Source organism: Dermochelys coriacea, chromosome 2 (genome assembly GCF_009764565.3).
Source record: "Dermochelys coriacea isolate rDerCor1 chromosome 2, rDerCor1.pri.v4, whole genome shotgun sequence".
NCBI classification, from domain to species: Eukaryota; Metazoa; Chordata; order Testudines; family Dermochelyidae; genus Dermochelys; species Dermochelys coriacea.
Window position 1 is genome coordinate 221,302,624 of NC_050069.1, and position 14,352 is coordinate 221,316,975.

Here is a 14,352-nt window from a genome sequence, read left to right on the forward strand (position 1 = left end):
ATAGTGGGGGTGCTGAGAGCTATTGAACCAAACTGTAAACCCTGTCCATAGTGGAAACCCCTTCAAGCCAGGGGGTGTTGCAGCACCCTCCACGCCCCTTGTTCCAGCACTGATTCTTCCTGCTAAGCTTTTTTGCCCAGAAACATTCTACAAGTCATGTTCCCTTCTTATTGAGACCCCCACAATAAATCTAGTCTCTTCCCTAATCTTTCCTTTATAGCAGAAAGGGTGAACTTTCGTAACCCTGCCCCCTTTCCCAGCACACACTGGTGTCCAGCCTGCAGCTCCCAGGGTCCCTCTTACTACATGTCCCAGGATACATTGCTCTTGAGCTCAGTTGGAAACCTTGAACCAGCTTTCCCACTGATAATCTTCCTACCCAGCTCACACATACACATTTAAACTTTTGCTATGCAAAATCTTGAGCATCTGAAATTCCATTTCCAAAAATTTGGACACACAGCTCTGGGAGTACAGTCTTAGAAACCATTTCTGAAAAATTGGTCCACAATGATAAAGGCTCCAAACATCATCAGCCCTCTGAGCAGCGAAGCTGAAATATACTAAGGGGCAGATTTTCTGCAAGGTCTACGTCAACATAAGTCTACCAGCTGAACATCTGACCCTACATGCCTATTGGTGTCAGATTATTTTCCTCTCAAAATTAATAAGGTCTGATTCTCCACTGTCTTGCACCTTGTTTAATCATTTATACCTGAGCAAAATGAAAACAAAATTGGTATAAAATACTTGTAAATCAGAAATCTCAAATCATACCAGTTGTAATGTTTTAACTTACTTTTCACAGGTATGAATGACTAGATAAGGTGCAAGGCAATGAAGATGAATGCCCACTCTGTCCCTGCATTACTGATTTGGGGGATAAATGGAATAAGGTAGACTCCTGTCCACAATGAACCTATGATGCCAGCATCCATCACCTGCTTGATAAATTTTCAGACAAGCATCTTTGTGCTTTCTCCCTCACTTCCCCTCATGCTTGGGAAGAAATCCCTGTAAACATCTCTGAAGTCACTTCACTGTTCACCTTCACATCCCTTCTCTAAAATTCTTCTTTGTTCTGCTGGCTACAATAAACTTGACAATGGCTAGGCAGTTGGTATGTTGGACCGCTGCCTATCCCGCTGACCAATATTGTCTCACTGTTTCCTCGTACTACCCATCTGTCTATACCCATCTATTATCTCTTGTCTTGTACTTAGATTGTAAGCCCTTTGGCTCAGGGACCATCTTTTGGTTCTTTGTATAGCACCTAACAAAATGGATCCCTGGTACATGGTCTCCTAAGCACTATGATACAAATTAATACTAAAAAATAGAAAGGAGAAGTGCATAATACTTAATTAGATACTCCACAGATACAAGCAGTGGTACTTTGCAGTTAGCCTTGATGGCTATAGAATCTAGAAGATTCATGGAACTGTGGTGGTGAAGCTGTGATAGAGGCTAATTTCTCCTGGATCATATATCTTTTCTAGTTTAGGTGCCGTTATGAAAGATTTGGGATAGAATAAATTGAATACTCTGAAGCACGAGAATATAACTGAACTGCTTTTTTAACAGCAGCAAGCAGTTGTTTGGCAAAATCCCCAGCTCTTATAAAAGAGAACATGTTAACATGTTTGTACTGGTCTGCTAAGGTTAAATGGAAACATCTGTTTGGCAGCTCTTTACAGAACTGGAATTTGAAATAAAAATAGAGAAATGAACTTATGAGTCATGATTTCCTTTTTCTTAAAAAGAATAAAAAATTAATAGGTTGACTACATATATTAATGCATCCTTTATTATATACAAGTATTAAGAGCTAAATAGACATGTTTTCTGAAGAAAAATGAAAGTTTGGACTTCTATCATTATTCCTTTATAGTAGTTGAACCAAAATAATAAATTAGGGTTGTTATCAAAACCACTATTAGACTTCTGTGGCTGAGAATCATGATCCGTATCTTCCACAGTCTTGTGCAGGCTATTACATTGTGATTTTTGTACTGTACCAAGTGTCTAAAAAACCCAGCGATGGTTTAGAGCCAATACATGCATATCCTTGGTGTTCTGGACATGTGGTCTTTCAAAAGAGTTATCCAAGAAATGTAGATTTTTTTTCTGTATTTGTCAACAGACTGTAAGTCCAAATACTGAAAGAAGAACAACATTTTAGACATAGTAATGTACAGAATTATTACTAAGAGTACATTCACTTCAGTGCACCTCACTTAAAGATGTCAATCTAAATAGGAACTTCTAAAAATAAATCCTTCCCTTCTTCATCCTCCCTTTTATCCCAGGTTACCAGCTCTTGTTCTGTTTTATCACTGTCTAGCTCAGATCTGTCACTGTGTAAAGTACAACAAAACTCCTTCCTGTATGGCCCTACTCAATCAATTCCATTTTAGCTGTAACTTTCCCAAACGTTAGCTTTCACTATAACCTCTTTGTGATACCGCAGCTTTGGCTATTGCAAGGCTCTCCTTTACCATAAATCGTATCTAGTGTAGCATGATTCATTTTGAATTTCATCTTCAACCCTGCTACTCTGTTTCTGTCAGTGATCTTCTTCCCAATTTACATAATCTTTTCTATTGCTTGTGAGAGTTTTATTTATTTATAGAAAGTTTCCACTCTTCATGTGATACCTCTCAACCTTAAAACGTGCCATTGTGTGACAGAAGAAACTGAAATATGACAAATGACCAGAGTGGGGAACAGCTGTGCTTTGTTGCTTATCACGCTATGTTTGACAATTTACAATATTTTAAAATTATAGGAATCTTTTCTAAATGTGTTAATTAAATAAGACAGGTTAGACAGAAAATTGGAAAAACAGAAACTCACTCTTGCAAGGACCCTCCTTAGCCCAAGGCTCAGCAACAGGATTTGAACCTTCAGATTCTCAGCACACACTTCTACCACTTGAGTTAAAGGTTAACTGTTATGCTATATATGGCCCAGCCAATAAAAGGGCAATTAACACACTTTGCAGTAGGAGAGCTGGAACAATTTTTGTAGTGGGGGTGCTGTGAGCCATTGAACCAGACTGTAAACTCTGTATATAATGGAAATCACTTCAAGCCAGGGGGTGCAGCAGTACCGCGAGCACCCCTAGTTCCAGCACCTATGCGTTGCAGGTAGTTTGCACAACGGCTAGACAGCAGTAGAATGTTGGAGGATCACGATCCATCTCTGTCCATGAACAGGACTAGTGGTCTAGTAGTTACAGCCAGGATGGCTAAGTATATTGAATTGCCATTTATTCTGAAAGGCAGTGTGGCTGAATGAAGGAAACTTAGGTTCTTTCTTCAGTTCTGCAAGAAGTGATCTAGTGCAAACTCAATAAATTTACTTGCGAAATGCCAGTGAGGAAGGAGAAAGAGAATTATATTCCTAGCGTGTGGTATTACTCATTAGTAAGGCTTTTGAAATGCACAGAAATGTAAGCAGTGGAAGATGTGAGCTAAAAACTCATGGTCTCCTGATTCAGTGCATTTTCCCCCTGAATCAAAGGAGATTGTGCAGGAATTTCTCTTTCTCTCTCTTCCCACAAAACATTGTCTGGTTCTGGAGTACTGTTGAACCTGAAGGCTGATTTACCTGAAAAAAAAAAATCAGACCATACCACATAATCCAAGACAAATTGAGGCTGACATGTTGTGTTCTCAGTATTGCCAGCCTCCAATGCTAGAACATTATGAGTCAAGCCCCAAATAGTCATGAGATTAATAAAACAATCATAAGGTTTTTTAAAAATAATAATCCTTTTTGTTGGTCTCCTGGTTTCTGAGACTTTAGGGTGCACCCACTTCACATTTTCAAGGTCTTCTCTGCAACCACTGTGTCTAGGAACATACTTTACAAGAAATGAAACCCAAGGTTCTCCTGGAATCTCTCAATTCCAGAAGAGGCTGTAAAAATCAAACACCCCCCCCCCCACACACACACACACAAGTATTGTGAGACTTGCAATAAAATCACAAGAGTTGGCAACACCGTGATCTATTGTCCTCAATAGTTTCTTCATATAATGTATGTTTGTCAGTATATCTTGTGTGTTAGTGTTATTTACAGTCCAGTTGCTGATACAATGCTTGATTTTTTATTTGTATTCAGGGTAACACAGGACTAACTGGAGCACGCGGGCTACCTGGACCAAAAGGAGATGGCTATCCAGGTGCACCAGTATGTGTTGTTCTATGTAATTTCTTAATGGCAATTAGATACTGTACTTGGTGTCCCAAGTAACATGAATAATTTCATGTATAACAATAGTTATGTGGGTATTAGTTACGGGAGTTTGCTGCTTTGAAGTGTCTAGACCCAGTTAGTTTTTTCTCTCATTTGAAGTAACAGGAACATTTTGTTTACATTTTGGAGGCCTCTAACTTCTCAGCTTCCTTGTTTATTTAAATAAACAATCAATCAACCCCTTCCCTGTCCTAAATACAGGCATAACCCTGCAAATAATTACCACTGGACATAAAGTTTTGGGTTTTTTAGTGACACTAATCCTGCTAGAAAGCACGTGATCCCACCTCCTCCTGCCTCATGATTTCCCCTGCTCACACTCTTTCACCAACCCCGACCTTTCCCCTCTCATATTTATCTGGTGTCTTTTATCTCACAGTTCAAAGATGCTATAGCTTCCCATATCCAAAAACCCACTCTTGACCCCACACCACCTCCACATCTCCAGTTACCTCACTCCATCTCCCTTCTCCTGGTCACCTTCAAAATTATTAAACACACCACCTATAACCATTCCTTCAAGTTCCTCTCCTTCACCTCCATCCTGGATCCCCCTCATGCCACTGAAACTGCTGTCACCAACATCTCCAACAAACTTGACTTGTAGGTTTGCCAATTTTGGTTGGACATATTCCTGGAGATTTAATCACATGACATACTCTTTAATTAAAGATTAATCTTTAATTCCTGGAGATGCCAGGCCAATCTTGGAGGGTTGGCAACCCTATCAGCTTGGTCAAATCTAAGGACCTGTACCCCATCCTCCTGAATTTCTCAGGTGCTTTTGACACCAAGAGTCATACCCTTGCCCTTGTTTGGATTTTTTGACTATGTCTCCTACCAACCTGTCTGTTCCTTCAGTGTCCCTCTTGGTATTTAAGGAAAACCACTCTTCAGTACATGTAAATACTGTTAAGATTCTGACAAAAATATCCAATAGCAAAAATGTAGAAATTCAAAGCTAGGGATGAAACTCCATTCTTTCTCATGGTTTGGGAAACTACTCACTATTTCTCTGGTGTTGTGCTAGGGACCTCCAGGACTGCCAGGCTCTCCAGGACCAAGAGGCCCAAAAGGCACAGGAGATCCTGGACAAAAGGTACCAGTGCTATAGTAATGCATACTATTAAAATAGCAGACATCTACAAAGTATGAGTCCAGCAAACCTGAGATGCATGCCACATATGATGAAATAGTGCAGTCCCTTCTCATGCCTTGTCTCACTGTCAGGTGTTCATTGTAACATCTCTGAAAGAGTGAAAGCTCTTCCTTGTTTTATATACCCACAACCCCACAGAGAATTGTCACAAATCTACAGAATGTCTCATCTGAGTGCTGGAGTTTGCATTTAGAATGCAGAGAGAGCTGCAGAATGTCATGCAGGCAGAGAGCTGCCTAGTGACTATGTCTCTGCAGAGATTCACTTGTGTTGCCTGTTCTAGAAAATACACAAAATATCTTGTACTGATGATAAGTGTACTTATGTTTTCTGACAGGAATATGCAAATATTTGAAGAGTGGGAATGAAACTCCCATATTTTGGGAAACCATGCGCTTTTGGGGGACAACAACATTTATTTTGTTTCCCTCCCTTCCCATCAACTTTCTCCTTCCTGCTTTCTATTTTCTATTTGAAATGTACAAATCATTAAATACTGCCCTATGGAATAGTGTAAAGCAGTTTCTCTTCATTCTCTTTCCTCCAGATTTGTTTTAAAATGTAGCAATTGCAATGCAGCTCTGTGGTGCAGCTATCAGATTGCCTAGAACATTAAAATACTTTAGGTGGCACTACACATATTATAAAAACAATGTGGAAGCATTTCAACTCTACATTTCTAATCACATTTGTCACCTTTAGTTTCCCCCAGGTGCAATGCCTCTCAGCCACTCAGAGTCTTCAGAGTACTTTCCTAATATGTCACTAGTCCACTTATTTTCAGTGTTATACATTTTTTAAAATCTCATTAATTCTATATTAACTACTCTTTCCTGGGAGTCATAGAAATGGGAGCACATGGTTTCCCTTCATTTCTAGGTTTGCCTAGGAGAAAAGAGAGTCAACTCGTATTTTTAGGACAGCCTTTTATCCTAAGTTTTCCCAAATCTTTTACATTTTCACAACTTTGAATCTCATGACATGTGACTACTATATATTTAGCCTATCAGGCTACAACAACATTCTGGGGATTGTCTTTCAATTGCAGGTGACCCATTAAAATCTGGCCTAGATGGGTAGAAACCAAAAATCATCAACTGGAAACAGTTTGATACTTTTTCATAACGAACTCAATCACCACTAACTCCAACTAGCAATCACGTGCTAACGGCCAAGGACTGAAGGGAAGATGTAACCATCCCCTCTCATTCCAGGCAGAACTGAAGCACATTTGCAGTATGTAGGAAGCTTGTATGTAGTATCTTCTCTGTGCATGACAGCTTGCAATGCTGTCAGCTTGGCATGTTTCATTAACAGTAAACTCATTTTTTAAAAAATAAACCACCTGATATTAAACTGTATTCCATTGTGAGTGCAAGATAAATGTAATTCTCTGGACAGACACAGACAGTAAGGAGATTATTTTAATTCTTTTGAACAGCAATGAGATATTGAACATTGTTCAGATTTACTAAATCAATAGTAAAATGCATCAAAAGCACAATGCCTAATTGTAACTAGTTAAAGTAAGATATGGTCATGTAATATTTTATTATATCAGAAAGTAACATACTGGAACAGCTAATAAAAGATACTGTTTCAGCCATGCATTATTTATTCCATTTATGTATAGTGAAGAGTCTTGTAATCATTTGACTTACACTGCATCAAATCAGGCCTGCAAGCAACTTTCCTCTTGTGAGAAGTCCCATTTAAGCCATTAGGACTCTTCACATGAGGAAAGTTAAGCACATGCTGTTACGCTGGAGTGGATCATGACTGTGAGTGCCTTCCTCCGGCCAGACTGTCAAAAGCAGGGAAGACTCCCCAAGTTGGTGGTATGTTCTATAATTAGATACCACCAAGCCAGTACCAAATGTGAACTCCTGGATTACTATAACATTACTATTACTATAACTACACTAAGGAGTCACATACAGTCCTCTTAGACTCCCCAGTCTATCTTGCCACCCAAGCAAACTGCACTTAATGATAAATAGTCACTTATACCAAAAAAAAAAATCAAATATTCCTGGTTACTACCAGTCCCAAGAGACCAGTCACTCACCCGAGTCGAGTTGCACTGTAGATCTTACAAAGATAACACTGGTGGACAATACTATAGTAAACTAACTATAGGTTTACTAGCTAAGAAAAAGACATGAAAGCAATTGAGAGGTTAAAGCAGATAAAAATATATAGACTGTGATGCGCCTGTACATAATTCCAAACGGTAGCAGAGATGCAGTAATTTGCCAGTTTCCCAAAAGTCTCTCAGGGTTACCCAGAATAATTCTGGGCATCTCAGTCTTCTTGTTCAGTTATTCTGCCCCGTTAGAACCCAAACAGCCCAGAGATGCAGGATCTTTCTCTGAATCCACACTTAGAACTTCTTCTCACAGAAAACAAGCTGACAAGATCACCACTCATGCAGGTCCTTTCTTTTATTGGTGGAGAGAGAAGAGCACACTTAGAGTCTTTGATCTCTGATCACCACACGCATTGACCACTTGCCTTCAAATATGCATGAATTAGTACTTTCCTGTTAAAGTTCTTTATTTGCATTACACAAGGCTTCTTTCTTGTTTGATGGGTTATTTAGTTACCGGGTCTATACAATGTAAATGTTTGCCATTATATTATAACAAGATACAGATAAGTGAAAACAATGCATGTAACGTAATTAGTTGTCATGACGTTTAAACACCAAATATATTCTTATACAATTAACAATCACATTGATCTGATCTAATGCATAGAGATTGTGCAATGTTCATTGAAGGGCATATCTATTTTTGCACATAGTCACTTATGCCAGGTCATGTCACTTTATCAAAATGTGTGATAAATGGAAAATGTTCTGCACTAAACTTAAGGGTGACTTTAAAACTGTCAAAACTAAGTATTAAGATATAATCCATATTTTAACAAATTAAGTGTTAATTGGAAATCTCCATAGAATGCAATTAAATACAAATGGGCTTGTGTGAATTAGGTGACAAAAGAATTTGGCAAAGGCAAGTAAATCAGCAACATTCCTCAAACATTTATTGGAAACTTCAGGTGGGATTAGAATCATCATGTAAATTAGATACACCTTCCACATTTTTGTAGACTTATTCCATGTTTTTATATGAAACATTAGAATTGTGTAGTTTGGTTCTGAGAATTACACTGATAAAAATGAGTTGCAATAAAGGTTGTCTTTTCAAATTATTAAAAGACCTGGATTTCATACAATACAATCAGAGACATATGGTATGGAGGGTTACAAATAAAAGCTTGGAATTTGAGATCAGATCTCTTCAGGCAGGCTTCCACTGAAGTCACAGAGCTGCTTATGAAGTTCAAGGGTCCACCTATGCTATCTAATTGTGGCCAAAATTTATAATGGAATTCAGTAGCAATGGGATACAGAATATAGGAGCCTTGGTCCAAGCAAGCTTTATAGCTAAGAACCTTAAAGGAGTAGCTCTCTTTTCATTTCAAGCAATTAATTTAGAGCCAAATCGTGGTCACATCAAAGTCAGTAGCAAAACTTTCACCAAGTTCCCCAGGAGTATTATTGGTCCTTAACATATCACAGTGTAACACCAACAGACCCCGGTCATCGGTGGGAGGGACTGAATCTTAGGCTTGTGGAGCTCAGTGCATGAGGCTCTACTGCATGAGCTAAAAGCCATCTGGCCCTTAGCTAAGGCTCTAGAACAGACTCATTAATCTCTAAGTGGTCTCAGTTCCACTAGAGTGGAAAGAGCACCACACTCAGGAGTTACAACAGCATGATACTATATGTCCAAATTAGAAATTCAAAAATATGTTTATCTATATGGCCTGGATTAAAAATTTAAGGATATTTTACTAAAAATTTAACTTATTTACAACAATTTTTTTAAAAAATTGCTTCTGTTTTATGATCCAACTAGGTGGATATATACCTTAAGCCAATCAGAATGAAATATTTAATTAAACTAAGGTTTGTTTCCTAATCAAATGTTGACTCTCTGCAAAAAGAATGGCTGTAAGTGTTGCAATGTGGGATCATTGTACCACAAAGGGGTAATATCCTGAGAATTCATCTGTAACTTTGGTGCAGTGCATCTATAATAAACTTGACTGGAGAGCGGATAGTCAAAAAAAAAAAAAAAAGGAAGAAGAAAAAAAAGGAAGAAAAAAGAGAGACCAAAGGATCTGATCTTTTTTCTCTCCTCTGTATGTACAGGTTTAGGAATTCTTATCTTTTCCCACTCTATAATCTACCTAAAGCTATCTGAAATGCCAGAATTTCCCCAAATGAGCCCAGAAACTGGAGACTTGGTAACCATTTTTATAAACTATCAGATTTGAAATAAAACTTTGGCATAATGGACCTCCCACTCCATCCGCCCACAAAAAAATGAGTACAAACAATACACGAATCTCTACAATTAAAAAAAGCACACTTGCTTAACAAAAGAGACTCAGTCATAAATTTACATGCTAGTCAATCTGAAATTCCACTGAGTACCATTATATAAGAATGTTCCATACATCTGAATTGCAGCTCTGTTCTCCCCGCTTTCAAAGATGGTTCACATATGTGCACACTACAGAATAGAAATTTTGTATAACAGAGGCCTGATTCACATGAAAACAAAGTTGAAACATGTGGAATGCATTCAGCATAGACAGCACCAAATTTTCTATAGCATAGACAGCAAGGGCATGGAAAGCTGGTACTTAATCACAAATGGATATAAATGCACTACTGCCAACTGAATAAATGGTTAAAGAAATTCATATCTTAGAAAACACAACATTAGAAAAAGGCAAACCACCACTCTTGCTAAATAACAGAGGAAATGCCAAAACCACCAGTACAGTCCCTAGTGTATGAATGATGAAGCCAGAAGCAGTTGCAGGAAGAATATCATCCAGAACTTGGCTCCTGTGTCTCAGAAATAAATCCAGAAAAGAGGAGACAGAATGTTTCCCCTCCTGTGCACCCTCTGCTTATTTTCATGACAATACTGTTTAATCCACACAACCTCCTTCCCCCACCAGAACTTTGTTTTAAAACAAACAAACACAGGTAAAGTTGTTAAGTGATGTTTTACAGCATATTACATATCTCACAATCATTTGCACAACCCAGGGAATCTTACCTGCTGCTCACATAGAAAACAAATGCTCTCCACTTATCAAATGTAAGGAATGGCTTTACAACTCAAACTGGTTCAAGGAAAGATGTTTATTTTTAAAGGGGGTGGGGAAGAAATTTATACACATCATTGTGGTACAGCAGGCGTGGGCAAACTACGACCCTACCCATAGTAAGGGGTAGTACAGAACCACAAGGTCCTCCAGAACTTCCAGGAGCTCAGAGGCTGTATATCTGCCCCTACGCCCCTTTGTGGGATGCAGCTTACTCCCCGACACCTCAGAGTTACAGGAGCGGGATAGATGCATTGAAAACTTAATCAGCTTGTTTGTCAAATAATAATTTGTTTGGAGTTGAAAAAATGAATTAAAGATATATCTAATAGTGAACAGAGAACTAAAGCTGTTCCAAATTCTAAATGTGAAAACCACTGAGTGAGTCTTTCCACTGACTTCAACTTGGATCAGGCCCTTAAAGAAAATTGAGGTTCTGTCAGAAAAATGCAAAAAAGCAAGAGAACACAAACAGGATCGTCTGACACCACCTGGAGGAAACGCTGTGAATTAAGAAATTATAGGGGATACAGAACTGATTTTTTACCAAATGTTCAGTAACAAATGTAAACTATACTGTTGCATATCATATTCACCTATGATGCTTTTTCTCCGGAGCAGTGGTTCCCAAACTTGTTCCGCCGCTTATGCAGGGAATCATAGAATCATAGAATATCAGGGTTGGAAGGGACCCCAGAAGGTCATCTAGTCCAACCCCCTAAAGCCCCTGCCAGGAAAGCCCCTGCCAGGCCGGGCTGGTTTGTTTACCTGCCGCATCCGCAGGTTCGGCCAATCGCAGCTCCCAGTGGCCGCGGTTCACTGCCCCAGGCCAATGGGAGCTGCTGGAAGTGGCAGTCAGTATGTCCCTCGGCCCGCGCCTCTTGCAGTAGCTTCCATTGGCCTGGAGCAGCGAACCGCAGCCTCTGGGAGCCGTAATCAGCCGAACCTGCAGACGCGGCAGGTAAACAAACAGGCCCGGCCCAGCCCGGCAGGGGCTTTCCCTCCACAAGTGGCAGAACAAGTTTGGGAATCACTGCTCTGGAGGGATTGTGGTCATTGTATCTGCTTATATGTTGGATCATCTTTACCTGTACATTTCCTTGTTTGTATCATTTAAAGCAGACAAAGCCCATCCTTACCCTCCCCACCCCCTGCAATGAGACTTTTAAGTTTTTCAGTGGAAAATTGGTAGTGTTTATTGTAGAGCTAATCATATTCATGTTAAAAATGCATGAGGGATTGTGTGTGTGCTCAAAGTTATTGCATATATCCTCTACCCACCCAATTGGTTCCAGGAGTTACATATGTTCTGCAGCTCACAGTAGCCCAGAATCCCCCATAGCACTGTACATTACAAGGACTCCCCTGTCACCACCCTCTTGCCTCCCAGATGGCACCTCTGCCGAGATTTGGATGGGGCCTTCCACATGGCAGGCTGTGGCCTGCACTAGAAACATTTTCTTGCAGGCAGCTAAGGGATTTTTGTGGTCTACAGGCTTGGGGGTAGAACAAAGAGGGGTGGGCAGAGAGGAGTGTGCATGCAGATAGTCTATCCTATAATAGTGTATGGTACCTATTTGGGAACACATGCATAGCTCACTTTTAGTTATGCCATTCACGGGTGATGTGATGAACTTGAACTCAAACTCAGGCCAATAAGACCATCACATCACTTGCACTGAGATTTCAAACATCCCAAAGTCCTTCAGATCTGGGCTTTTAGTTCAGGCCCATTTTAACATTTATAAGCACACATATGTATCTCTGGCACTTGTTAAGGGTACACAAAACACTACCAGGAGATGGAGTATCATGGCTACAGAAAGACAATCCATAATGAAGTAAAAAGAAAAGGAGTACTTGTGGCACCTTAGAGACTAACAAATTTATTTGAGCATAAGCTTTCGCGAGCTACAGCTCACGAAAGCTTATGCTCAAATAAATTTGTTAGTCTCTAAGGTGCCACAAGTACTCCTTTTCTTTTTGCAAATACAGACTAACACTACTCTGAAACCTGTCATAATGAAGTAGTTTCGTACTAAAGATTGAATCTGGGGTATTTCAAATAAAATCAGTTGTTGAATTTTGGAGAGAGGAGTTTAATCATGGAAAATCACCAAGAAGACAAAATAAAGATAGAGAATGAAAACACTGTAAATTTGTTTTCCTCCTGTTTTAGCCAACTTGATATCACACCCCCTTCCACCCATCTACTGATGATGATGATACATGGATTTGCAAGCCTCCTCTGTGAATCAGTGTAACATTGTCTTCTAGTTATCCTAATGCAGGTGCTCCCTCTACAGGCCATGTCAACATTTTTTTAAGCAAATACATGTCGACTGAAATGTTCTAACTGGTACCCTATTAACTGAATTTTGCCTGTGAAAGCCATAGGACTATCACAGGTTTTTAGTTGCCCTAAAAGTACAGTAGCTTTTCCAGTCTCTGATGTTAATACATAGAATGATTAGTAGCTTAGCAACACTCTGTCTTTTGTTCTCTTGCTTGTGTATGCAAAAACACATAAGTGCATTCAGGTTATAAGTTCTAAAAGAAAGTTTCTTACTAAACTTTATTCATCATTTTCTGCTTCAGTTATTCACTCCATATGTGTACTCCATATGAACAAAACCTATTCTTTTTTCAAACCAGCATACATTTTTCAGTGATGATCTGCTCATCTTATAGCTATTTTGTCATTTTTACAATGATGTCTCATGCTGAAAAGACAGCTAAAATAAGACTCAAAATTCCTAAATGCTAAACAAAAACTTGCAAACTCCTACCTTTCCTTCTCTTCTGTGAAGCTAATGAGAATTACAAAGCAATATCCTTGCTCTCAGAACAAATGCATCTTTACGATTAAGAAACAGACCAATGAAGAACATGTACTGTATCCACCAGTAAAAGGACTCCTTGCCAAAAGAAAAGAGGGTATGCATAATTCACCTCTAATCAGTTCAGCAATACTGTTAAAATAAATGGATGGTTTAATCTTCTATCTGAATGAAAACTGTTGATAAATGAATTTATTTCTCACAAAAGGTGTTGATTTGACACTGAAGTCCTTTAATTTCAGAATCGGTACATCACAGACAGTATAACAGTATAAATGTCCACAGCAACCCACAGTGTGATTCAAGTCTGTCCTGCAGAGTTCCCCAGTAGGAGGTAGAAAGTGACAGACAAAGCAGCAAATAAGTACCAGCTGTAATGGTGGTTTTGGTGGTGTGGTCCTTTGTCAGTGAGGAAATGAATTGAGACCAAGAAATTTTAGTTAAGATATTGAACAGCTGTCACATGATCTGTGTTTTGGCATATATAGCTTCTGACTCAAATCCCTCGTAATTTTTATGTACAATTATTCCCATTTTGGTTTTTTATCTTAAATAGAATTGTTAAGCATACACTTAGATTTATGTATGTTTTAAGATATCATATAAGCTTGATTGACTGTCTCATCCTGGATTTTTTCATGAATGTATAAAAAATACAATACAATAAAATTCTAAATGAAAGAATGATCTCTACCTCAAGTATATCAGTTCATAAGTTAAGTTACTAGATGATAACTGATTTATGTTTCTATTTCAGGGAGAGCTTGGAGCAAGAGGACTGCCAGGACCTTCTGGGCCTAGGGGAATAGGAATATCTGGTCCAAAGGTTTGTCAGAGTCCATTTTGTAGATTTGTGATCTTTATAAATGCCTGAGACCTGACACTGATCTCATCTAC

General features: G+C 39.0%; 1 protein-coding gene across 2 annotated transcripts in view; it reads left to right on the forward strand.

Annotated features, from left to right (window-relative positions):
* Nucleotides 1-14,352, forward strand: part of COL28A1 (collagen type XXVIII alpha 1 chain) — a 143,875-nt gene that overhangs the window by 103,557 nt on the left and 25,966 nt on the right. For both annotated transcript variants that reach the window (XM_038390002.2, XM_038390001.2), the window contains exons 24-26: nt 4,129-4,197; nt 5,294-5,362; nt 14,213-14,281. In XM_038390002.2, the coding sequence (XP_038245930.1) occupies nt 4,129-4,197; nt 5,294-5,362; nt 14,213-14,281 (207 nt within the window). The remainder of the gene's footprint in view (nt 1-4,128; nt 4,198-5,293; nt 5,363-14,212; nt 14,282-14,352) is intronic.